Source organism: Lonchura striata, chromosome 3 (assembly GCF_050655825.1).
Source record: "Lonchura striata isolate lonStrDom1 chromosome 3, ASM5065582v1, whole genome shotgun sequence".
NCBI lineage: Eukaryota > Metazoa > Chordata > Aves > Passeriformes > Estrildidae > Lonchura > Lonchura striata.
In genome coordinates this window covers 83,708,046-83,735,327 of record NC_140705.1, presented here as the reverse complement: position 1 = coordinate 83,735,327, position 27,282 = coordinate 83,708,046, and the positions used below count along the sequence as shown (strand labels likewise).

Here is a 27,282-nt window from a genome sequence, read left to right as displayed (position 1 = left end):
TTGTGTGCATTACAGGAGTCTGTAGTTCACATTAGAGCTCATAGGAGTTACTCTGGATTAGGATGAAAGCTATTGTATCCAGACCTGTAACAGAAATAAATTTTAGTCATTTCTCTACTTTCACAGAATAGAATTCTAAATTTCTCTGTATGCTTCAATAGACCTGTAGACCTGTAAATGCAGTTTTTTCTCTTAGTAGACCTGTAAATGCAGTTTTTTCTCCTTGATAACATTTGTTTCTAAGGAAATTAAATCCTGATGCTGCAGTACAGAAGTTCAATAATTAGAATTATTTTATTTGAAGAGATTTTAAGTATGTTATGATCCCAATATCATGATTTTATGTAAGGAAATAGCATGAGGGGCAACCAGGCATTCATTTGTTGGTAAATACTTGCTGAGCAGGTAATGTTATGGTTTCAGAGACATTAGAAACAAAACATTAACTTCCCTATGAGAATCTTTGCTGAAAAATACAGTCTTAAACTGGGACAAACTCTGCTCTAGTGCAGCCTAGATTCACAATCATTTAAAAGTAAAATTACAATTACCGTTCTTTTTTCGCTTTAATTTTTTTCATGCTCTCCAGAAGGCTCCTTATCTGGAGCTTAGGAAACAGCAGTACTCAGCTTAATCTGCAGTTTAGTTACAGCAGCACATGCTTTTTCCTGAACTGTCTGTGTGCCCCCCTGCTCAAGCCTGCATATGTTGCTCAACACTGATCAAAAGTAGCCTCCCTCGGGAGGGAGGCTTGGGTTCATTTTGCCGGCCTGTTCATTACCTCGCCTCAGCCAAGGCTGAGCCAGGTGTGAGGTGGACAGTTGTCCACCAGGAGTGGTTCCAAGACCACCATCATCTCCCTGGAAGGCTCTTGCGATGGCTGCTGAGGAGGAGCAGAGTCCACCAGTGGGTCCCAGCAGGGACCTCGGGCTCTCTTGAGGCACCTGCTGAGCTTTCGCTGCCTTTCAGAAGCCCCGACTGCTTTCCACCCCATGTTCATGTGTGAGTTCACCAACAGGGAAATGTGCATTTTCTCCGGGCTTCCCGTATAAGAAATTTTAAGTAATGATGTGTTTGTGCTGCAGGAACAGTATTGTAGGTTGCCGAGTCTACAGAGTCAGTACTTGAGTGGTAGCAGGTGGATCTCTTGTTCTCAAATTGCATGTGTTTGTCTTCTCTATGCCTGCTTAAAAGAACAAACCCCATGGTTTACTTTTGAACAAAGAGCCACAGCTTTGTTTTCTTCATTTACTACTAGTGATTTAAGGCTGTTAATTTTCATTTATGTAAGTGAGAATGTTCCGTTTCGAAAAGCATATCAAGACTTCTAAGCTTGCTTGTTTAAATGCTTGTTTCATAAAAGTTACCACTGTTTACCACTGAAAGATGAGAACATGGGAAAGTAGTATGAGAAAAGCATAATTTACCTAACAAAACTAACAAGACCTTTTGGTATAATCTAAGGGGAAAAGTATTCTTCTTGTATAGTTACATTGAACATGTGTCAAGAAAGCTATTAACATTTATTTCAACTTGTAGCAAAGAAAAAGCTGATAGTTTTGCTAGAATTTTTCACTATAATTAAAATGTGGTGGCATCAGAAGAGTCTGCATGCATGTGCACAGTTGTGGACAGGAGGAATCCTTCTGCTGGAGGGTGCTGGTGGTCTTACCAAGCTGGGATGTCTGTGCAGGGTCCAGTGACCACTGACTGATGTGCTGAACTGTGACATGGGAGAGCCTGGCTGGAGCCACTTTTGTGCTTGTTTGTGTGGTATTGCTGACAGCCCTGTGCTGCTATTGCAGGGACTCTAGAGCTGCTATTCTCATTCACAAGCTAAGTTGCTCTCACCAGAAAGGCATAATTGACCCTTTGCATCAGCTGTGATGTGGGTGTGTTGATCTCCAAATTGCCTGGTTGCAGTCATACTCTTTATTGTGCAGGGGTTAATGGTTGTCCTGAAGATAATTGTACTGATATTTGCCTCTAAAACATCAATAAATTCCCTTCTTTCATAGCAATGAATAAGTTCACCTTGCAGTAAATTAAAGCACAGTTGGACTAATGCACATATAAATTACAAAATAGCCATTCTCTTGTAGAAAGTGTAATACTGTCTATAATGTACTAATGCATTTTTAAGATGTATTTTCTGTGAAATGCTTCCCTTCAGTGTTGCTAAGCAATTGCAGGTTTCACTAACTTCACATGCAGTTTTAAAATATAGTCCAAACGAAAACATCCAGTGGACTCTCTGTTCATAAGAGCTGAGCTTCATGAAGGTGGGCTGACAATACTGCTCAGATTCTCCATCTCTTCTCATTTTTCTAAAAAAACCTTGTGGTTTCTCAGGATGAAACTGCTTTTCTGTCAGCCTTTTCCAATTACCTTACCATTTTCCCTATCTTTAGTCTTCCATGTTACACCCACCATGGTGTTTCTTTGATGCTGTGACTCCCTTCAGTCTGGGCAGAACTGGTTTATGGGTGTACTGGGGAACGTGGGGAGATGGAGTCTGGCCCCTGGTGATACAGCCTTGCTCTGCAGTGCTGTGTTGTGTGCCAGCTGCAGCTCCTTGTGAGGTGGGAGCATGTTTGCTTGGCCAGCCAGTGCAAACAGAGGCTGAACCCCACTCAGGTCCCTTGGCTGTATCCACACATATCTTGAGCACAGATCTTTCTTACCTCTCACGCACATCCTAGGCTCCTCTGCCCACCTTGACCTCCTTCCCAGCCATTCCTTAGATCCCTACTCTGTATGTGCCCCTCTTTTCCCTTTTGTTTCCTAGAGTAAGTTGGGAAATTAGAGCTGCAATAGAAGGGCAGTGGGCTGAGCTTGGGCTAAACTTTCAAATGGAAGCAATCTGCTCAGTGTGGATGGAGAGCAATGAGCCCTTGTATATAAGGACTATCTGAATGTGCTGCATAGACAAAATTGTGTGTCACCAATATAAGTCATATTCCTCCTTTTTTGTGTCACAAGCATAAATTTAAACTTTGTACAAATAAGCAAATATGTGTTGCCTGCCAGAGCTTAAGGCAAAATCATTTGTTTGAAATTAACTGGAAGGAGGGGCACCTCTAGAATGGAAAATAAGGGTAATGGGGATTACCCTTACAAAACTACCAAGTGACACCTCCATAGATATTTAACATTTTGATATTTTTAGAGTTTATTTGCATAGTAGTCACACTATGCACTACTGCAGTATTGGGGTTGTGCTGCAGAACAGTTTTGAAGGACTGTGATATGTAATCCTTAAACTTGGAAAGACTCCCTTGCAGATAACTAAATGAGAAGGACTGTACCCAGCACTATTGGCCTCTCATCTCCAAGGTCACTAGTGAGAAACATTTTACCTTGCAAACACAGGTGCTGATAGCTAGAGAGATAAGCTTTCTGCTCTGTACTTCAGTGCCTGCAGCCCTTGCTGGCTGCAGCCAGGATCTGGGCTCAGAGAGGACAGCAGGGTGAAACCCAAAGCTGTTCTGTTTGCCTGCAATTGCAACTGTCAGAACAACTGAAGCAGTTGTAGCTCAGCTGCACTGCCCTTTCTAGCGGTAGGGTTGGTTGGTTTGTTTTGGTTGTTTTTTTTTTTTTAATTAAGACAATATCTGACAAAGTGAATTAACAGAAGCTGATGCTTTTAGCAGGTTTTTTGCTTCAAATGCCTGATGTCAGCTTGGGCCACATGTACATTCTGCACATGCCATGGGATAGAAAAAGCGAAGACTTGTTTTTCAATTCTCTGCTGCCTGCCCAGACACCACATGTACTGTCTGTTACATGTCGCTTCTGATGAGGTTCATGCTGGGAATTTCTTTTTAAAGGCAAAGTATTTGTGAAGGAAAGAGTTCAGACTAGGCATTAAAAATTCTCTGTGTCTCCAGCTTGAATACAGTGATTGCTTTATGTGGACACCAGCTAGCAGTTTGTACAGGTTCAGGTTTGTCTGGTAATAAACAAAACAAGAGGAACTGGAGTAAGCAGTAGGGGAAATTGAGCACATGTTTATAAAAAAAAGTAAACTAGCCACAGTTTGTAACTAGTGACACAAGTACAGGAAAATTATTTCAGTAATACAAATACGTATCTTATTAATATGAGGAGACCACTTTTGAAACCTTAGTGGGATATGTGTCTCCTACCATTATGACTGAGAAATTGTGCAAAATCTGTAAATCTGTTCTGTCTGGCACGTAACAAAATCAGAGAGGTGAACATCTTTAAAAAAAAGAAAAAAATGTAGGGTCTGACTATACAATTCAGTATATTTCTGTAATATTGTCTGCTTTGAGCCCTGCCTTTTTTTTTTTCCCTATGGTATTTTACAGCATTCTAAATTACTAGCCTGGATGATCTAGAGAATTGTTTTACTCCATACTTGTCAACTAAAAGCATAAAATAGTAACCTGAACTATTTCTTCTCTAGAGCAAACCTGATCCAGAGTTCATATTCCTATCAATGGGTTTACTATTTTGTATTCCTTTAAAGGAGGAAAAGCCTCATCTTCAGCCAGGGGATTTGGACACAAATAGACATTAGTGAAGCTTTCACCCATACCTTTTCCACCCTGCTGTACACTCTCTTTCATTGCTTCTTTCCTGTCAAAACCCAGTAGGGCCAAAAGTGGTCATTACAGCAGTGAAGCCCAGCTGCTACACCCCCTACTGAAGAACAGACTGATAATGTTCTCTTCAGCATGTTAGACATGAGCTATTAGAAGCCCAGGAATAGATCCAGGCTCAGGTTTCCTACATGATCTATTTGTTTAACCTGGTGAGCCAGCTGTAGAAGTGAGGACATACTCTAATAGATAGTGGTGACATCTGAAACAAAGGGGAAGCTCCTATGTAAACTTTTAATTAAACCCTATTTGCAAGTGGCATGTTGTGGCATGAAAACATTGTTATCTTATTAGAAATTATATACTATAGATACTTTAAAACTATGTGGAAAAATTAAGTGTCTTTAGTAAAAGGGAATTTAAATGTTACCCAATAGATATAAAAATTTTAAAAAAAAAGAAGACTGAGTGATATAAAGCAACCTGGGTCAAGGGGTTCATGGTGAAATGTAGGCATTTGCTTCTTAGGTGTCCAATTCCAAACTGTGCAAGGGATATTAACTTCTAGTTACCATCTGTTAACATCAGTTGGATGAGTTTGTTCTGCCTGTAGCATGGGCAAGTGCTTATCTTACTAAGCTAGAAGTGGTGTAGATCTGCTCTGCCTGAGCAAAGGAGTCTTGTCCTTTTTATGGCAACAGAAGTCTAATAAGGGTTCCAGAAGGTGAGAAATTCCATGGAAACTTTTTTAATATGCCCTGAACTGTCTCCCTGTGTCCTGTTAGAAGTCAGGTCTTCCAGTGTGACAGAAAGGAGGAGACTTATTCACTACCTTTAGTTCCTACTCACTGTTACAGGGTGATTTTTTAATCTGTGTGTTTTTCCTCTTATGCTTTTTAAAATTTTTTATTAGCATTAAAAAGGTGCATCATAGTCTTTTGATTTCGAAGCCAGGTGGGAGAATACAGTTCAGTTAAAGGACAGGTTGTGTGTATAGATATTGCTGTTTAAATTTTGGGAGCATGTGAAGGCTTCTCTGAGATGCTTATCACTTAAGGTTGTTTCAAGGCACTGATCTATGGGTCAAGATCTTAAATAAACAATAATTTAGGACACTAGTGAAACATCAGGGTGTAATTTACTATTTATCTGCCTTTCTAAATTCATAGACTAATTTTTTTTACCTTAAAATTTACTGTGTGAATTTATTAGTGAAGATGCAAGTTTCTCACATGAGTAATAATTTTATTTTTGGTCTCAACATCCTAGTTGTTCACAGAGTTGATTAAAGATACAATGAGGTAGTGAACATAAATTTTTCTACCTTAATGAAAACATCACTTCTGCGATGAAAAGGGAAGACAGAAATGTAGCAGAGTTGAGGTGGAAAGAAAGCAGAGGAGACCTGTCCTACCATGCCTATGAGAGGGGTGGGAAGTGACAGCAGCTGGGCCAGTTGTGGCTGCAGAAACAAGCTCACTGTGAGCACCAGCCTTAAGTCTTTGATGGCAGCAAGTCTGGCACCAAGATCATCATAGAGGCAAAGCAAGCCTGATCACTGACTTGCATTCAGCAGGAGATGACCTCAGGTAGTGCCTGATCTATCTGTGACAGGGACTAAGTGTGATCACCATAGTGGTTGCCCTTCAGCTGTATCTCTGCAACATAGCAGAGGTCTCTAGCATGGCCTTTGGTTTTCCCACTCAGAACCAGGAACCACCCCTGATCATCAGGCAAATGAGCAATGCAGGAGCAACCTTAGAAATACGTAGCTTGACCCTCTTGCCCTGACAGGACAAATGCATTTTAAAGGCAGTTTGCTGCACAGTGGCATATGCTGGTTGTGCTGGGTTTTAGTCACTTTGAGGGGCAGCAGGAGGCAGGCCCAGCACCCCCTGATGCACAGAGACATTGCCCTGGTGCTGATGGGCCCCTGGGTGGCTGATGTCCCAGCCCTTGCCATGGGATGCCACTGCTGGTGATGGGCTGGCCTGTGTTACCATGGCAACTGGCAGATGGGGGCTTCAGCAGGGGCAGTGGAAAGGCAGCCCTTTCAGCACTGACAGCTCCACTCTGGCTGGCCTGAAGTAGTTATCAGATTACTTGTATTAAAACCTAATTAAGATGTGTGCCAGTAAATGCAGTATGATTATTGGATTTGGTGATTTAGCTGCTGCAGGTTGCTGCAATCCAGTCACGCCATTTCAGCAAATCCAGCTCCGTGGAGTAAAGTGAAAATGTTTTACATCAGTAACTGGACTATGCTGAAAGAGTATATAACCTTTTAAAGCCTCTACTCGGTCAAGGACTGACTGATACCCACTGTAGGGTACTGCCCACAGATCCTTGCATATTAATTTCCTTCAAATCAACATTAAAACCCAGAGGAGGGCTGACAGGTTATGTCAGCTTTTACCTTCATTGTGGATTGCCTGTGGATTAATGGGTCTGAGCCTCCCAGGGTAGGGAGCTTGCAGCCTGAGTCCCGTGAGTGCCCTCACTTTAGCTATGTGCTGTTATAGAAAAGAAAGCAGTTTTTGTTTTTATCTGTAGGCCACACATAAGGGGAATTGTTAAATAGTGGGTACTAGTATAGCCTTGTGGTGTTGGATACAATGTAAGTTTATTCTGCAGGTGAAATTAACCTTGGTGCCAAAGCTGTGCTTTGTGCTTGATGTTTCACCTAATTTCTGCAGGGTATTGCAGTGATTGTCTAGCCATAGCTGTCAAAAGGTAACAAAAACCTTATCTATCACTTTTCACTTAATTTCTGGACAGCCTGAGGTATAGCCTAGTCTCAGATCCAAATTTCACTGCCATGTGAGGTCTTCTGCATGTTGTAATTGCACAAAAAAGCATGGTAGGTTAGAGCCATTCTAACATGAAGCTGAGTATGAGTTCCAAGTACAGAGGATCAGAGCAAAACGTTTACCTTTAAGCTTTCACTGCATCTTGTGATGCCTCAGTTGTGTTCTCTTTCTGTGGAGCCACTCATCTTATGGAACTGTCTCTTTCTTACCTTCATATAGAAATAGGGATTTTGGTTTGAAGTGGTTAATGGGAAATTATTTGAAGGATATTGTTATCACTACTGACTGGGAGCTTTCTCCTTAGTGCCAGGTTGTCCTGTGGGTAGTCCAAACATGGTAATATGGTTCAAGAGTTGTGTTTTCACCTCGTGCCTTGAAGTAACGTGACAGAGCATGGAGTCAGTCCCTGTACTCCAACATGGCCAGGCCAAGGGGGAGCAGCTGTATGCCATCCCAGCTAGATGAATCTTGCCACTTTGGTGGAAAAATTATCTCATTTAGATAGGAGAGACACAGTGGTCACTCAGATACACAGGACACAGTATATTTGTCTGGTAGGTGGTGTTGCCAAAGTGAACGTGGCGACCGTGCAACCTCCCTCACTCATATTAGCAAAGTGTGCAGAAGGTTCTGTCACCCAGTTGTAAAAATGATGGCAGGCATCGATGTGCAGTTGTAACATATGGGAAGTACAGTGAATGTGGGTGGAGCTGTTCATTTCTCATCTTGAATCATTTACAAGATCAGCAGGCAGGCCAGATACAATGCATATGGGAATGTGTGGCTGTGCTGCACATGTCACACGTAATAGCAGATACTGTGAGAGGGCCCGGAGCCTGTCCTCAGGAGCTAAAGGCAGCAGAGCCGGCTGGGAGTCCCAGTGTGTCAACCAAGGGCCAGCTTGGCAGCAGTTTTGGGAGAGCAGACTGGCAGACAGAATTTGGAAATTCACAGATCCAGATCTGCACTGACTAGTACTGCACCCTTTTCATCCATTGTAGCCCAGAGTTGTAGATCAGTATGTCATTAAACCTGTAATCAAGCACTGGCGATACAGATGATAAAGTTGTGGCCTGCCAGTCAAACCCAGCTCAGTGCCTGTGTCATCTTTCTCCCTCTGCTCAAGGAGACAGTCTAAATGTAACATTGGGTGGAGAAGTTACAAGCAGAAAAGTGTAATTGATTATTTCCATAATTGAAGACTTTTCCTTCTACAACAATTTATTTGAAAGGACATGGAGCTTCACAATAGAGCACATTAGGGTTTGTGTCCAGCAATATTTTTGAAATTTGCATGGGCTACCTGTGATTATCTACTAAAAAATATTATTCTGATGTAAAATTCACATTAGTTGGAAATTACTTCTACCTGGATATCAGAAGTAACAAATGGTCACTGGAGAAATAACAAGTGATACCTGCTTTTGTGATTAAAGAAATAAGTATGCAGTTGACCTGTCTTACAGCACTGTTGTCCCAGTTCAGGCACTTGCTCTTCCAGTGTAAGCTGAAGGCCTCTGCATGTTTCTTCTGAGATCTGCCAGCTTTTTCCCTCTGTTTTGCAGCCCCTGATGAGGAGGGCCTTGGAATGATGGTCTCTTTACATCTTTCCCTAGGAATCCCTGTTAGACTGTTAAAGGATCTATGCTTAATTAACACTAAGCTTTACTTGAAATAAATGCCATGTTCTGTAATGAGTTTTGGACATTGACCAGCTTGCAAAGAGCAGTGGACATAAAACAGAAGTTTTTGTCACTTCAGGTCCAGTTTGTCAGGGAGTTGGGTATTTGGTTTTATAATCTGGGCTACTGTGTGTGTTTCAAGAAGAGAGTTACTGAAGCAGCTACAGAGTGTGCCACTTGCTTAGCTACAGGTGTTGGGATGCACTCCTGCAGTATTTACTGATGTCACAGCAAAGCAGATTTGTTGTCATGTCCTCGTAAAGTTTCTAAATTAAAAGTGCAAACCTTTAAAAGTGTTAATTTAAAGTGTGAAAATACATTTAATGCCCATCCTAGGAGTAATACTTTAGTCTCAGCCTGAACTCTGGGCACTGTCACCACCACTGCAAACACCAAAGCCTCTTCCATGAACTCCAATTTCAGATGCTCTGCAACCCTTTTATCTATTTCTTTTCCAGGTTACAGCAGCTTGACAAGCACTGCCAGGCCACTGCTCAGCAGTTAGTGGAGTTGCTCAACAAACAGAATCAGCTCTTCAAAGAGAAGCACCTGCTTACAGAAGAGGTGCAGTTTCTGCGAACACAGGTACTGTGCCAAAAGAAAAGAAAGTCTGAGGGGAATATTCTGCTGCTTTAGCAGAGAAATCTGCCAGCAGTCTGATTTCAGCTGCTGGATTTTGTTGCTGTTGTTCTTTTAAATACAGCATTACCTTATAAAAATTAAAATAAAAATTCACGCAGTTGGAAAGGTAGCTGAACTTGACTCTAACTTAAATATAAACTAAATGAAAAAAGTGTTTTAAAGTGACAATAAAACACAGAAGTTATTTTAAGGTACAGTTTTTAGCTTTCTTATCTGAATATTTTTTTCAGCGAAAAGGGAAATCTGTTCTTTAACATCATTTATGTTTAAATGGTAACTTGATATTGATAACTGCTTAGAGGTTTTGCTGCCATTTGTCAGACTGAAGTCCTTCTATCACTTCATTATGTTTTTCTCTTTATTTTTAAAAGTTACTTATTTTTTTTTGTTGTTCAATGACAACTCATGGTGAGACTCTTGGGATTGTCCTATGCAGAGACACTAGTTGAGCTTTGATGGTCCCAGTGGGTCTCTTTCAATTCAAGATATTCTGTGATTCATGCACCCAATGTGAGATGGTGAATGTACAATCAATCTTGCCTGGGCACTAATCACAGCACTGATTCTCCAGCAGTTCTGATTGTTGCTTCCAGTGGTCCCTAGGAAACTGTAGCTTCCTATAGGCTGTTCTGGCTTTTTTTGTCTTGGCCACTGTTCTTTGGCCAGTATGTGCTTTGGAAATAAGGGAGAAGACTGCGGGGCTGGGTTTTTTCTTTTTCCTTCTTTCAGAAAAAGGAAGAGAACTAACAAGCACAGAATGAGGTTTAAAGTAAAACTATCAGATAATCAAACTCAGTGTTGAATTAGTGTATTTACTCAGTCACAAATCAAATTACAATGGTTTCTAACTTTCAAACTCATTAGTTTGCCCAGGATAGCTGGAGTTTGCTTAACATGGTAACAAAGGACACTCAGTATAGGAAATCTGGTCTAGTAGCACACCTAGCAGTAAACAGAACATGAATTGGCTTAGAACTTTAAAGTACTTAAATCATACTATTTTTGTAGGCTTTTTATCTGTAGAAGTCAGTAAATGTTTAACTTAGGAGAATAAAATCCATACTTTATTGACACCCTAATCATGTCCATGTGTTTGGTTTTACAGGACTTCCTGTTCTAGTAGACAAACTTGGTGTGTAAGGTTATCAGCATTGTAGTAACTACTGGCAAATTTTAGGGCAACATGAGTGTTCTCTCTATAAGAGAGGTTAAGGAGGTAGTTTAAATAAATTAAAATTTCTGCTTTAAGAAAAGCACTCTTGGTAATGTGAACAGCCTTTACATGGCCCACAGGGATTTTGTTACTGATAATCTGTTTTATCTGGAAGTGATTGTGTTTTCATGGAGTTGGGCAGAAGTACAAAAATCATACAAAAGAGGAAAAACATCATTCAAATATTACATTTCTATCAAGACTTGACTGGCAGAAGCTCAATGTGCTCCATAGGATACTTTTTAAGTTGAGAACACTCAGAAAAGAGGAATGATAGAAAAACTTATTACAGAATGAGCCCTAAAAATCTATGTGCAGATATTTAAAGCAATGGTGGTTCTCTGGGAACTGGAATTCAGCCCAAAAGAGCTGCTTGGAATATCAGACAATTGTTTTAAGGAAACTGAAGAACAGTTCACCATAAATTGAAGCTCTTTGCAGAAGGATACCTGTAGTTAGTATGGAAATACTGAAACCAAACAACTGCATAGTTAATGTTCATCAAAGGTTAAAGTGACCTCATATTCCACATTTTACTATATTGTCCAGTAGTTGTCCTTTTATAATTAACCAAGTTTATTAAGGTTCTTTTGGGAGGGAGGGCAAGGAGGTGGAAGCAATCAACCATTACCTAATCTTTTAAAGATTATGTAAAATACGCTAACTTAAATGTGCTATTGTATCTTGGAACATAAGCCTCTAGTAACTGCAGTTGCATATTTCAGGGAAAAAATGGGATGCAGATCTCAAACAGGACACAGATGGAATCAAGTAAAAACCTGGATGGATAAAGAGAAATGAGCATAAGTAGGTATTTTTTTTCTATATCCTATATATAGAATGGGGAGGAGAGGAAAGGAGAGCACAACTAAAACTATTTGCAGATGTGAGTTGAATCTGGCAAACACTTAAAAGACAAAAGGAAGAAGGAAGTGTTTGAAACATTTTTGGGTTTGAAACTGTTGAAGCTTTTTGTGCTTTGATTTTTTCTCTTTAAGCACTCTAAAAATTTAAGGACAAGCCCTCAATAGTAAAGGCAAGTTTACCTAATAGAATAATAAAAAAAAAAATCTTAAATATCTAAGTTGAAGGGAAAGGTGGATATACACCTCTTAGCTAGGTAGAAACTTCTGGAAGATCTCAGATTTAACCCAGGTACTTTCTGTCTGGATAGTCCCTAGATGTTTGCCTTTTGATTTAAAATGCTTCATTTTGTTGCTTCCGGTATTTTCTATCTGGGGAAGCTTGAATCATCCCTATCTCTTCAGAAAGGCTGCAATTGGCAATTGGTTTTGTAATAAATCGTAACAGTTCGTGTCACATTGAAAGAATATTATGTAGATATTTGTATTGGGAGCAGTGCTGTCTGAGTTACAGTAGTGCAACACAGCTATAGCTGTTCCTACTGCCTTGTAAGAGTTATTGAACTTTTAAAGAATTTAAAATTGCATCATTTACTTGAATCTAGCTGACCTAGCCAACAATCCCTAACAAGTCCTAAGCCTTGATAGGATTTGTTTTCAAAAGTCATGTTACTTCCACTGTAGTTTTTATTTCTAGTGTTACGTGTTTGTTGTACGGGGGAAAAGACAGCAGAAAGGAAAATAAAAAACCTGTCTTTAAATTCAGCTACATTCTCATGTGTTCAGAGCCTGTTTTTCTTGGAAAAGTCATTTGACACTGTAAGGAAAATTCAGGTTTTTAAAGTGAAGGAAAAGAAATCATAAAAGAAGTACCTGGTCCTGCTGAATGCTGCATTCCTTTACAGGCTACATGAGCATACTCAGGACCTGGTAAAGGTAATCAAATTTTAATTATGGCATTTACACCTCTCAATTTGAAAGTTTTTGGAACACTCAGGTTTGGAATTTTTACCTTTGAAAGTTTCTTACACATTGGAACTCACCCTAAGGCAGGAGTATAAAAGATATTTAATTGCCCTCCTACATAGGTATGAAATACAGAATACTAAATAAATGCGCACAGAAAGCAAACAAACATCTAGACAGAGATTGCTGGAAACCTCAGCACCCCCCACCAGGCATGAGTGTATTTGTGAGAGCTGGGATGCCTCTCTTGCAGGATCTGTCTTGGTGTCCATCAGTGTGACAGAAATAAGTATTCGTTCTGGTGGATAATCCCCTCACAGACCCCAGCTGCCAGAAGGGGTTGCTGGCCAGCTGAGCCAGTGAGAGCACAGACGGGCAGGATTTGGACCTTGAGGATTACTTCCATCGAGGGCTGTCACCCTGTGCTACTGCTCTGACTTCCCCACAAAGATCTCCTCCTGCAAGCCAGACTCCCTCTGGCCAGGAACCCACGCTCTCCCTGTGCTTTCCGTATGGCTGAGCCTCTCAAGCTCTCTCTTCCCTCCTTACAGACGTCTTTGTCACAGCCAGTGTGTCTGTGAGCTGATCACCCTTCTGCTAAAACGAAGTTAAAGTACACTCACTGTGTCTTTGTCACAGCCAGTGTGTCTGTGAGCTGATCACCCTTCTGCTAAAATGAAGTTAAAGTACACTCACCCGTGCCTGCGCTCCCGTCCTCGCCTCAGTCACTCAGCACTGTCAGAATTACAGCTCTTCTAGGGCAGGGGTTTGCTTTCCTTTCTTGTGTCAGCAGGAATTTCCTGTGAGGTCCCAGTGGTTAATGCAGCAGTGTGTCCCAAGTGCCCTGTTTGCTTTTTAATTTTTATTATGCATTACAGAAGGAGGAGCCTTATTTCCAGCAAACAGGTAGGTCATCCATCTCTGCTGTCAAAAGTGATTAAAGAGATCCTTACATGGCCCTCAACCTCAGGAGACCTGAAGATTGCTTTTGTTACTAGGAGAGAGCTTTTATCTTAGTGCAGTCTTACTGCACAAAGATGGTGCCTCTGCCAGGTGTTTGTAACAGCCAGTGACAGTCCACAGATGGGGTTGGTGGATGTTGTGGGTTTTCTTTAAGCAGATGAAAATCTTCACTTCTGCTTGGATGGAGTTTAATCAGAAGTGATGTGAGTTAAACCATGACAGGAAGGGATAAAGATAAACCTCTGGTTTGATGTCTGACTGCCCTGACATGAGGCTTCAAGTATTGAGCTCCTCAGTGATTGTGCATCTGCAGCTGTGGGAGTCCTGTACATCCCATACAGTGTCTGGCTACTGGACAAAGCTGGGCACCAGCTAAGGAGTTGAGCCTGGCCCTCCTGAGAGTTCCACCTTGGGTTTTACAGCCATGCAATGGAGGATTAAGGCACTGAAGCCACCTGAGTGCTTTCTAATCAAACAGGGAGTCAGTTGCTCTTCCCTCCTCCCAGTATAGCTGGCAGCAATAAAATAAACCAGTCGGGCATCTGCAGTTTCACTCCCACAAACCCTTCCAGCCTGTTAAAGCAGATGCCACTGAGGCAAGAAGGGAGTGCCCAGAGGAACCTGGGCACTGTGTGCTGCAGCATTCTGTGCACTGAAAACCAAAATATTCTTGGGAGGAGGAGAAACTAAGACTGGAAAGGCCCCTATACCCTGACTGTCCAGTAAGCAACTCGTTTACCAATTACGTGAATGTGACAATGACAGCTGTACCCCTTTCGTTAGAAAACAGCACACCTTAAATGACAGCTTTAATACTTGGGCCCTGGGACAGTGTGGTACAGAGATTCTGACAGGATTGTTGCTGCTTTGTGAAGAGGTTCAGGCCAGGCTGGAGTCAGGAGATTTGGCCCACTTCATCAATCAAGCTGAGGTTCTGCATCTCACAAAGCATTAGGACTAGGTAATTGTGGTGTGGAAGGACACCCACAACAGAAATTTCCAGGAGTTCAACTTCTTCAGGAGTTGAGTTTTTGGGTTCTGCCCATACTCTGATGCTGAGGGTCACTGCACCACAGAGTGCAGTGTTTCTTCTGGTTGTCACTACCTAGGCACTGACAAGGAATTTAAGCCCCAAGGCTTTCCATTGCCATAGTTCCTTGCACTGGTCGCAAACACAACTGTAGCAGTTGATGTTGGTGCATGTATTTTGGGGGAAAAAACCACCATGTTACTCTTTTTCATTCTTTAATGAACTGCAGCTTCATGAATTTTCTTTAATTCAGCCTAACCAACTAAGGGGAGGAAAAAAAAACCCCTTCAGTCTTCTAATGCAAAACCAGCCAAAGTAGAAAGTTTATTTTTCTTTCTGAGGTCATGTACATCTCTTAAATTCAATTTTTAGTACTGCAGGGGCTTAATTCAAGGTAGCTCCCCCAGCTTCAATAGTTTGATATCTTGCTCAATTCAGTCCTTAAGTGCTACCGAGGAAGCACAAACAACAGCTATGCAAGAGCTTCAAAACTGCGAATTAGCCTTCTCACCAGAGGTTTCATACTAGCACCAAGGCAACAGTTTCCTGTTTTGCTACAGCTGCCCACCCCAGACACATGCTGAACACTGCACAGTAAACACCCTCTGGCAAAACCCTGCCACCTTCTTCCTGGAAGGGGCAAGGGGCAGGATTTTAGACGTGCCCCAAAACAAGAGCTCACTTATTTACTGCTAAACAGGAGCCATGTCAAAAGCTCATGGAGATCCTGTTTTTCAGCAATCAGATGTCTCTTGTTCTTGCTACCTGTAAGACTTCTGAGGTTAGAAAGAGTTGAGGACATCAAGCCCACAGACAGTGCAGGCTTTGAAACTGTACTTGTTTACTCTGCCTTACTGCAGTCTTAACCAGTTTTTATTTTTCTTCTGAGAACTTGTCTGCAGGCTGACGTGACACAGGCTGACGTGACACAAATGAGAAACACAGGCACTGCCATACAGACTACCCATCTCTTCCTTTTATCTTTCAGGTCTGCTCTGCACCTGGCTGAAACTTGTCTGAGGCTCACCCAAAGACACCTCTGCAGAAAACAGGCACACCTGCTACCTAATTTCAGCTGGTTTCTATTTGGTTTTCACTACAGAATCACAAATATTTTGAAGCCTTACCAGCCTACCAAACTTTCTAGGACAACAGCTGAGATTTTTCTGAAAAGACAGGCTTGCAAGCTAGTTTTAACAACTATCACGTGGTGTGGATGTCAACAATTTGTACAATGTTTATAAAATGTTTTTATCTATTTTCATAATTGAACATACATGTCTATATTATTTACAGACTGAAATATCAATAAACCTAATAGGTTCTCTAAGTTCCTTGTTCTGTCCTGAATTCAAGGGAAAGCATGTGCAGGGGGAGGAGGGAGAAGGGGGCTGTTTGCAATTGCTGCACATGTACACTGCCCTCCTTTTTACAAACTCAGTACCAGAATATACCTGGGAACTTTATTCAACAGGACATTTGTCACTTTCATATAAAAAGTGAGAGCCCCAACAACTACTTACTAATCAGAAAAGCATAAGAGAAGATTGAGAAATATTCCACCTAATGTGGAGGAATTTCCATGGTTCAGGTTCCCCTTTAAAACATTCACTGAACAAGGCCTTTAAGAGAAAGGAGCCCTTGATTATTACAGAGGAACCATTACAAGAGGTGATGGGCTCCACACTGAAGTGGTGAAACTGGACTTTTCCACCAGCACATATTCAGGGCACCAGGTGAACTTGGCTTCAAATTACTGAACTCAGAACATTAGGAGGGTACAGGTGGAGGGCTTTTTTCTGGTTAACTGTGCGCTCATGTTTTTTAAGGTTACTTTTCAAATACCCAACTGTTTTAGAAAGAGTTTATCTGAGTATTTTGCTATCTAGTGTAATTTAAAGTGCTACACACACAAAAGTTTCTACATCTATTTTTTTCAATGTAGTTGGTAAAGGGGGTGAAAAAAGCGCAAAGAACAGTTCCCCAGCAATAAAGCTACTTCAGCCAGCATGAACACAGAAAACATAACAAAAATAAGAGTAACAACACATGCAATAAATTAACATTGGGTGTGGAACACAATCCTTCCTTCCCTTGTATTTTAAGAATTATTAGTGGTACAGCCCTAACATCAAAGTGATTTTTCCTCCCTATTTCAATTTCCTGCCATACAAAACTGCCAAACACATCTGATCACCTCCCTGAACAGCTTCACAGACATTGAGCATGCTGAGAAAGGCCTCAGGTCTTTAGAGAGAAGAAAGGCTGTTGAAGGAAAGCCCTCTTTAGTTAAATTCAGAATTTTTCACAGTAGTCAGGCTGACAGCTTTTTAAGTGTCACTACTTTATAGATGGTTACTACACAGTTAAGATTTATAATTATACATTTATAAATTTAGGAAATGCAAACTTCAACTTTTTTTTTTATTATTACTATTATTCCACAGCATAAATGTGTGTTTAAATAGGAGACAGTGCCTATAGGCTATGTGTGCAAAGGAACTTGGGCACCTATTCCTGACACTTAGGCTTCACTGAGACCCTAGAGCACACTGGGACCCTCCACCTTTCTGCACTTGCCTCACCTATCAGGTGGCTTCTGGTGGCCACATGCAGGGCCTCACTGCCAGCCACCCACGTGCATGTTTGAGTCTGATTTCAACAAAGGGTCCTGGGCTGCCAGTATATATATAGCTCAAAGTGGGTTTTTCATACTCATCCCAGGCATAGGTGCAACTATTGTCTTGCTGGTAGTCCACAAGGAGTAACTTCCCCTGCAGCAGTTACTCTACTTTGTAGCAATTAGTAAGTCATTACAGCACCAGGCCTACTTGTCTCATATCCCTCCCCACATTCCTCTGCTTCTACTTAAGCACTGAATGCTTGGTTTTACAAATTTTACAAGTATCAGACCTGATAGTCAAATCCAGGTCAGCACACAGAGTGTGATTCCACAACATGGGATGCAGCCTAAGCAGGCAGTCCTGTCACTGCTGCAGTTTTGTCCTGGTCACTGACATCCTGACACCACTGAACTAATGGATGGCTGTCTCCCTGATGCTCTTTCCTATTACAAGGTGGTGGAGGAAAAAAAGGAAGAAAAAATAAAGGAAAAAACCTGAGACCTGGATGAAGTACCTCTATTCCTGAGAAGCATTCACGTCAGAGAGCAGAAAACCTGTCAGAAAACTCAGATGACCCACTGCTTTAGGGACACTCAGCCCTCCAGGCTGGCTAGCTCAAACAGCTCTGGACCAGCCCATGGGCTTCAAAGAGTCCCATTCTGCAGTGCCCTGCAAATCCCACCTTCCCTTTCTTGCCTCTCCTTGCCCAAACATCATCTAGCTGTGGGATATGAGGCCAAGAATTTCATCAGCTGAAAATCACTTAAATGGTGGATGTTCTCATAGGAGCATATCTTTAAAAGTGTAACCCAAATTTACTTTTATAAGTGACATGCATATCAGAGAGTTAACAGGAACCACCTGTATGGAAACAGCCTCAGTCCAAAGCACAGATACATTTTGCTTAGTCATAAAAACTTTTTTTTTTTTTGACAATACTGTAACTTAATCATTTACAAGCTGAAACTGTTCACCCAGTATCTGAAATATGTCACAGCGAGTTACAGTTATCACTAGGACTTCACAGCAAATAAAACTTGTAACTAAACATGCACAGATCATTATATATACAGTGATAAAAAAATAATGATGTACATTTTCTTGTAAGAAGAAATTAAGTAAATTCTTTGTGCATTTCAGGATTGAAACATCTAACCTATATAAAATTACTTTAAAATATGAAGTAAATATTTAACCCAAAACTTGAGAAATCTTTTGTAATCTGCAATATAGCCTTCTCATTTCCATTTTTCTTTCTCTGACACAGGACAACTTAAGAATTTTATCCTCTAACATATTTAGTAGTAATGTGCAGATATAAAAAAATACGACCTCTGTGGCAAGCTTGAACATATATATATATATATATATATATATATATATATATATATATATATTTACAATCCTCCAGAACAAACTAGCATTAAAAAACACAGAAGTAGCAGATTGACATAGTGCTTTATTTAAGCTGTCTGTACGAAGGAAAATAATGTGCATCCCTATCATATACGTGTAAAAATACTAAGGATGTACAGTGTAGAAAAACAGTCTTGTAGTTACTTCACATCCTTGTGGGTCATATACTTAAGGAAATAAACAGTTTAAGTATGACTGACAGTAATACGGTTTCTTGGGTTCGTAGTCGTGTCTGCTTAATATCCTTAACCATATGACTAGATCTTGCATGGATCTAATGAAAGAACTAGCAAGGTCAAGAAAAGTCACAAACTCTAAAGCTACAGGGAGGTAATTCAATTACCCATTTAGAAGTTTTTATTTAAATAAATACTTTACATTTCATGCTTGCCTGTAATGCACTACCAGGAGCAAGATAAGGAAATTCTACTGTAGACAGTACAAACAGTAGCAGCAAAGTGTGTACATTGAGGTGTAATATATAGACCCTGCAATTAGTAAGGAAAGACCTTACTTTTGTACTCTAGGAGAAGCACATGGCCCCTGCAAGAACAGTCAGCTTTAAGAAGCCACAAGATAAGATGGAAAAAAAGGTAAAACAATACTGGAATAAATGTTCTTTAAGCAACAGGAATGTACTGGAAGATGGATTAGTGTGGAAAGCGAAGCTGTGTGCAAAACTGCCAAAATCCAAACAGAATTGACTTATTTCCTCTGAGATGGCTGCAGTACAAGAGGGCATACTGTATGTCATGGAAGTCAGTACAAGCTGGAGTCAAGGTCTGAAATGTACTGTGCTCAAAAGGCTCACCAAGACAACCAGTCACCATCTCCTGTCCAAATTCAACCACAACCGCAGACAGCAGAAGAAGAGCTTTGAAAGTTTCTCTCAGCACTGCTTTTCCACTTCTCTGTCATCTAACACTGGTAAGAGAGAATCCCCTAGGCCTGGGCAGCACAAGGTGGCTGCTGACTCTGCATCATAAACTGGTTTACTGATGTTGCAGAAGGCAGACAATGCAATGCAAAGTGATGTCTTAAAAGGTTTACAAACAGTTCAGTACCAGGCCCCTCCTGCAAACCGCACACTACCTGGCTACACAACGGAGAGCAAAGCACAGGGTATCGCTGCCATGAGGAGCTGCTGGCCAGTGCCACAGCCAGTTGGCCACTGGCTGGAGGTGCCCTGTGCCAAGAAACTTATTGCTGTTACAAGCTAAAAACATAGGGGAGAAAACACAGGCATGTAACACAGATTTTGAATCACCATAGTTTCAGTCTGTGAGTACAAGAACTTTGCAGAGAACTAATTAATGCCCGTCTGTTAAGTACTTCGTTATTTCAGTCACTCGCGCACTGTGTCAGTGTAGACACCTCTTCACCACCAGTCCAGGACAGACCTGCAATGCATTTGCTGCTCTCCTCTCTCTCTGCACAGGGACAACATCTACATGTCTTTAGTGTTACACGGTGACATAATGAAATCCTATGCAGTTAGAATATACATCATGATATATTTCTATCTGATTATCCATCCATTATTAAAGATAAAACATGAAACATGAAAAATTGTCTAAGTTACTCTGCATCTTTAGCTGCCTTGCTAAAATGCCCATCTACCCCTTGACCATCCCAGCACATGCACTGCCAGCAGTGGGCTTCATGCTTGGGCACTCAACTTTCCACATCAAGAGGCTAAGGCATCTCTGTAGGAACATCTCTCAGACTCACTCACACAACACAACCAGGAATACTCTGCAATATCACAGTCTTTGTGGGAGCTAACAAGAGCTGAACGCAGAGATACTTCCAATGATAATCCCACAGAGTGGGGTTCCCCGATGTCACCTGCAACGGTGCACACGCTCTGTCGCTGTGCCATATCACGCCCCAACTCCTAGCACCAAAGGGTTTATTATTAAGATTATCATTGCTGAAGATCAAAGCTAAAGTTTATGCACATGTTCTGTTAGATACAGATCTTCGGAAATGGAAAGACGTATCCCTACCAGTGGAGTGTTTGTTGTGATGTTTGAAATTCAGTCAATAAGGTACCATGGTCACACATAACCTCCTGGGTTTCAGGACTCTTTTGGTTGAGGGCAAATCTTCCTTGAGAATGGCTGATCCCAGAAATTTACTATTTTAATTGTTAAAATAAAGTGCTTTTCTTGTAATCACTGTGATCTTGTTGTTCAAATGCAATTCCTTCATATAGAACAGACATTTTCTCTTGGGCTGTCAGGCTCTTACATTATGTTTATCCTAAATGGTGCATAAGATGTAGCTTTTTTGTCTGTTCACTTCTAACCCTTTGGCACGAGGTTGGAAATCCCCACCTCCACTGCCAAACTGTTAAAAGACAGTATTTCATTCACAAAAATCTGGTTCTAAGCAGTATGTACAATTTCAGAGCCTTGTTAAAATTTCCACATGGGAGAAAAGTGCATTATTCCCTTCAGCTTGTACAGTCCTTCCATATATTACAAAATTAACTGCTATAAGCCTGTTCTAAGATGTAGCAGCATTTGCAAACATGACATATACAAAACTTATCTCTAAAAATAAATACTACTGCAGTATAACAAAAAAAAAAAAATTGGGAATTAAACACCTGGAGAGGAAACTAATTCACAAACTCAAAATAAAAACCAGTAAGGCAAACACCTGTTTACCTTGGTGCACACATTTTGGTGAAAAGCAATACTATTATGCCTGTCTACATTCTTCAGCCATCAGAGGTGATACATATCATGAAAGAGAAAAGCATGAAAAAGATGTTATCTGGTGAAAATTATAAAACCCCTTGAACAACTTCAACTGCTGCTTTTATGCCTTCATTTCTTGCATGTATAATGTTCAATTCTCCAAGATTGCACATGAACCTGGAAGTTCTAAGTGGCAGGCTGGGTGAGCCCAGCCCTTCTGCTTCTTCTGTAGTATCCAACAGTAATTAAAAAATAATATATATATATATATATATATATTTATATATATCAACAATTTAAGTCCTTCTCTCAAACATTTCCCAAACAAATTCCAGCCAGATGTTAATGAGAGAGACCTGCTTCAAGTAATGATATGCCTAACAGAAACCTTGCACATGTACATCACCACCTCTACATTTCCTCATTCTAACCAGCACAAACAGATGCAAGAAAATGTTATCACCTAGTCTGTTTAGACTAATTACAATTTTTGATTCATCTTCTGGAAGAAGATAAGCTGGACCAACGCAGCTTTTGTTTAGCCTCCACTGTGAGGAAAAATAGATGACTACTTGTTCACAAAGTGTACAATGCTGAAGTCAAGTCATTTACCTTCAAAGAAACTGTTAGTAACTTCTTGATGTTGCTATTATACTGAGACTGTGGGCAGCAGCAACAGCAGGAGAACGGAGTAAGGAGAATCTCATATGTCATGCAAAACCAGAACAGATTTTAGGTAGGTCTGGGAAAGAAACTTGTTCAATTTGGAATGGTCTCTGAAAGTGCCCCTGCTATCTTAGTAGTATCTAGTACTGGTGGTGATGTTCAGGAATCATTTTCACTGATAAACCTAAGATGACAGTGAAGCAGCAGAACAAAAAAGTTATTCTCGTCCACTTGCAGAGTAGGAAAACTGGGGGAAATGCGGCCGCCTCTCATTATCCATGCAGTCCATACCATCCTCGTCATCTGTGTTAAGGAAGAAGTTCAAAACATCAGTATATTTGCAATTAAATTTTATTATTCACCTGATATGGAGTACATCTGTCACGGTTCAATGCGGAGATTAAAGGCTCAAGTTAAAGTAAAACTTCAGTTACGCATGTAAGCTTATGTTCACACGAAAGGATGATACTGAAAGGACAGCATGCCCAAAAGTCACAATTTATTTCAGGTTGATTGTTTGGTTCATTTTATTCTGACTACCACCTGAGAACCTCAATCACAACTACCCCTTCTAGGCTAATCCAAACATGCCAGCACACCCAGCTTCTGGTAGCACAGAAGCCAAGTGCCAATTGAGGCTGCCAGTTTCCATAATTTCTTGAGCTGAGCTCAGGAAATTATAGTCTTACTGTAGATATATTTAAATATTCCTCCATTTCAAAGGGAGTTAAAAGGAAAAACAGCTACAAAATTAACAATTCACACAGGTTCTATGTGTTTCAATTCTTAGCTATATTATTTTTAGTAAACTATTTATTTTTACAGTATTTACTGGGATCAGAAGAAATATGGAATAAGCCAAATTCATAAATATTTTTATTTATATAATTCCTCCAGTGCCAATGGAAAGCAGGCACCAGATGTTACCTGACTCTGAGAATTTGGAAGTGCATTCCTCACATGGCTTTTTAACAGTGCTTATTCTTAAAGACTCCTGCTGAGACTGTTATTCTAACAATGTAATGATATACAGCCTTTCAGAATTTTTGTGTCTTTTGCATTTTCATATATTCTACACATAAAAACTAGAGTTAATCCTGATCTAATATCAAATCAACAGAACCCAAGTTAATCCAAATATTAGTAAAATTTGTTCGTTACAAAGACGAACAAATTCTTATCAAGATAGACAGGAGAAGAAAGGGTTCTTTTTTTCACAGCAGAAAGACTTAAAATCACTTAAATTATGGACTGTGAGCAACATGGTCTAGTGGAAGATGCCCCTGCCCAAGGCAGAAGGATTGGAATCAGATGAACCTTAAAGTCCCTTCCAATTCAAACCACTCTATGTTTCTATGATTGTGTTCAGACACTAAGAATGCAAAATCCAGAAAATACTCAAGATCTATATATGAACAGAAAACTGCAGCTAATCTGTGAGTCCTAAAACATCAGAAAATGAGATTGCTTTATGAAAGGTTAAGCAACCATGACTAAGCCTTTACTTTTGTAATCCTCCTTTCTCAGCCTCCAATATAAAGAAACAAACAAAATAAAAGAAAGAAAATTCTTTAAGAACTCAGGACCAAGATTTGAACTGCTCTGGCTTGGTAAGTAACTGCAAAGCCCTGGCTAGGCTGATCAGATAATGATTCTTGTGTGTAACACAACATGACAAAAACACAAACCATGGTGAAATCACATTCACAACAATAAGGAAACTTTGCAAGGTCCAGTGCCATCCACATTAACACCATTTTTAAGACTGTTGAAGCACGGGACCTGATAGGATATTTAATTTTCAAGTAATTGATTTTTTTCAAAGCATTGCCTTCAAAGTATTTCAAAATATATTCATCTTATTAAAGCTATACAGCCCACTGAAGACACCAGCACTGTCCACACACTTAAAGAAGGGCCCATGTTCCAAATATTTTGCTGAACTGGGACCTTGACTGCCAACCAGTTACCACTTGAAGTCAGTGTCTTCTTTTATTTAAAAACAAACAAACAAAACCCCAAATCAACAAACAAATGAAAAAACTCCAAACAGAATCAACACAAAAAAGCCCACACCAAAAATGCCTCTAAAAATCCAACTCAGAGTGAGCTAACGTTTTAAGCTTTGTAATTACTGTATCTTCAAAATAAAGCTGTCATTGAGAGTTACTTACACATTTCCACACAAAGATTTTTATTAGAAACACTAAGAACAGCTTTTCTATTCAAACAGAAAAAACCTTACACACTGCTTTATTATAAACATTATTGTTACATCATGCTTATGCATAATTTCTGACTTACATTTTTCAGGTGGTGTTATTGTAATAGTCTGAGCTGTAAATTCTTCATCAAAATACCTGGTGTCTGTCTCAGATGTCACTTGAGGTTTAAAAGGAGGTACAAGCTGAAAGGCACCAAGAAACAAAACAGAATTACTACAAGTCAAAGCTACACCCCAAATCAAACAAATAGGTCTGTGGAGAGGCAGATGAGTTTCTAACTTCCAGTAAATAATAATAGCCATTTGAGTCAATCCCAAAAATACCAGCTCAGAATCAAATCAATAGCACAACAATGCTAAATTCCAAGTATCACTCTCACATGACTTGCAGATAAATTGAGCTGCATAAAGATAATTACCTAGAAACTCTTCAGGCCAATTTAATTACCCACATAGCTGTCAAGCAAAGGCATCTCAAGATACTTCACCAAAACTGGGTGGTATAAACAGCTAAAAAGAAAAAGACTACACAGAGAGTATAATAAGTATGGTTTGGGGTTTTATTTTCAGTGGGAAGGCCTTCATCTGAACTTATCATTGAAAGATATTACACGATATGAAATTAAATTTTATATTTGAAAAAAGGCCAGTTCAGGCTTAAGGGAGGTGCTTATCTAAACCTGCCTGCTGCTTTCACAGCACAGTGTGGGATTTCCCAACAGCAAATCACTGGTAGCCACTCTCAGCCTGCAGGCAGGACTCCCTTGCCCCTCTTTTGAACCAGCTTCACTATCCATCTTCTCTATCAAAAGAACTGATGATCAATTTTTACTGGAAGGCAGACTGAGGATGGAATATCACATTGCAGTCCAAAAACAATACAGCAGTTTTGTATGTATGACACTGCAAATGGTGTGTGTGTGGTGTGATAATGTTCTTGCTTGTACCTAGGAGCCCTTTGGTGCTATCTCCTCATATGCAATATAGAACATGCCCTGAGAATAAGTGTAATTGATTTTCCTTTCAATGAAACAGGTTATATCCTGGCTCATTGATATTATCACCTTGCATGGGTGTTCATGTTCTCCGTCTCCTCAACTTCAGAACATTAATACCAAACAATTAACTTGGTCATGTACAGATGATCTGTACACAGTAAGACTGATTTCATCTGATCCAGATCTTCAGCAATAATGCAAGCAGTTATTAAGCAAAACCAAATCCATCACTTTATATGCTTAACAGATATAGTAAAACTGATTGATACTTTTACAAAACTAAGTTCAGCCTCCCTTACATTGTCCTGAATGGAAAACACACAACAGCAGAGAGGTATTTCAACATAAATATTCAGGGCATTGTATAATAAATCCTTAAGGAGCTAACATATATAAACACATCATCAGAAGAATATTCCAGGTATAAATTAAATTACATCCAATGTTTATAAACAAACTATTCTATTTTATTGCACAGATTCCTTCACTTTTTGAAAAGTATTTTTTTTATGCAGTCAGGCTATCCCAAACAATTCTGTGTTATTAAAGCAGATTTTCAAAATTGCACATCTCATTTTCAAAGTTGTACATCTCTCCAGCAATGCAGCCACACATTTCCTAAAAACACATTTATTCCAGTGCAACATCTCACATCACCATTTTATTCTCACTTTTCTATCTGAGAAAAGAACATTCTAAAAAACCCAAAAAAAACCCAAAAACACCCACCAAAAACACAGAAGAAAAAAAAAAAAAACAAAAACCAAAAAACAGAAAAAACCACAAAAGCAATAAACAAACAAACAAAAAAACAAAGCCTACACAAAAGCCAAGTAATGTAGTCAAGGCCAAGTGTCCATCACATCCTTTTAAAAAGACACTTTCATAGATTTCAGCAAAAAATTCTGTATGAAAAAAAAAATTATGAGGTAACCAGTTTATAATAATTTTACTACTTCCCTGATTGGAATGATTTTTACTGGACAGAAACAGAAAATGTCATTTCATAAAAAAATAAAACTTTTGATTTCAAAATAATGAAAATACAAGCTTAGGGAAAATTTTCCTCAAGTGAAGAACAAGAAGCAATGTCTTTTCAGTGGTGCAGCACACATTTGCAGTTGAACAAACTACTCCTGCTGTGAAGTACACCTGGGACCTTTCATGCTACAAGGGCTTTGCAAAGAGAAAGTGAACCCTCACTTCACAGTCTATAACAACTGTGAGTCATGTTGAAGTAGTTAATGAAACACAAAAAGTATGGAAAGGTAAGATCATTATAGGTAGTTATATGGATGTGCTGATAGATAAATAAGGTGCAACTGCTGCAGAGATAAATGCTTAGAGTGACACTCCAGAAGCTCCCACATACATCCCAAGGGAGACTGAAGCTGAGGTTTAATGATAAAGATTAAAACACCCAACATCAACAACCGCTTTGATGACCACAACATGAAGATGCCACTTTACAGCCAGCAACATTTCACATCTGGTGCACAAGGAAATAGTATCCACATGCTATTGCCACAGTTTTTTTCTCATTTCTGGCATGAGAAATCAGAAGTCCAAGAGAGATGTGAGCACTGGAAGGCACATCCAGTAACCTGTGTCCAAAAGGAGTAAGATAAGTCTTTGTTAAGCATAGGCCTAGTCAGTCTGCAAGAGGATTACACTGCTTGGTCCTGGCTGCCAGACTTTAGTATGGGATAATTTTCTTTAGTGGCCTCAGTTAAGAAAAAATGCTCCAACCTGGGAACTGCACTTCCTGACAATCAACTCTGTGGAGCAGAAATACAGATTTTCTGGGTTTATGCATTACACACACACATATGCATAGATATGCATGTGTCTGTACAAATAAATAAATAAATAAAAGTCTAAACTCAGTGTGAGTTAAGTGACTTTAAGA

General features: G+C 39.9%; 2 protein-coding genes across 24 annotated transcripts in view; one reads left to right on the top strand and one right to left on the bottom strand.

Moving 5' to 3' along the window:
• The window catches only part of SDCCAG8 (SHH signaling and ciliogenesis regulator SDCCAG8), a 104,322-nt gene extending 88,255 nt beyond the window's left edge, over nt 1–16,067 (top strand). For 9 of the 14 annotated variants that reach the window (XM_085575535.1, XM_085575544.1, XM_085575543.1 and 6 more), the window contains 3 exons: nt 9,519–9,645; nt 11,641–11,722; nt 15,726–16,067. In XM_085575535.1, the coding sequence (XP_085431661.1) occupies nt 9,519–9,645; nt 11,641–11,706 (193 nt within the window). In that variant the 3' untranslated portion in view covers nt 11,707–11,722; nt 15,726–16,067. Of the gene's footprint in view, nt 1–9,518; nt 9,646–11,627 lie in introns of all 14 variants that reach the window. The other 5 variants (XM_085575537.1, XM_085575542.1, XM_085575534.1 and 2 more) reach the window with 2 other exon arrangements.
• Nucleotides 16,068–18,800: 2,733 nt separating this feature from the next.
• The window catches only part of AKT3 (AKT serine/threonine kinase 3), a 146,170-nt gene continuing 137,688 nt past the window's right edge, over nt 18,801–27,282 (bottom strand). For all 10 annotated transcript variants that reach the window (XR_014953834.1, XM_085575547.1, XM_021550423.4 and 7 more), the window contains 2 exons: nt 24,456–24,558; nt 18,801–22,454 (listed from right to left, as the gene is read on the bottom strand). Coding sequence is in view for 9 of the 10 variants with exons in the window: in XM_085575547.1 (XP_085431673.1) it covers nt 22,369–22,454; nt 24,456–24,558 (189 nt within the window). In the remaining variant the exon portion in view is untranslated. The remainder of the gene's footprint in view (nt 22,455–24,455; nt 24,559–27,282) is intronic.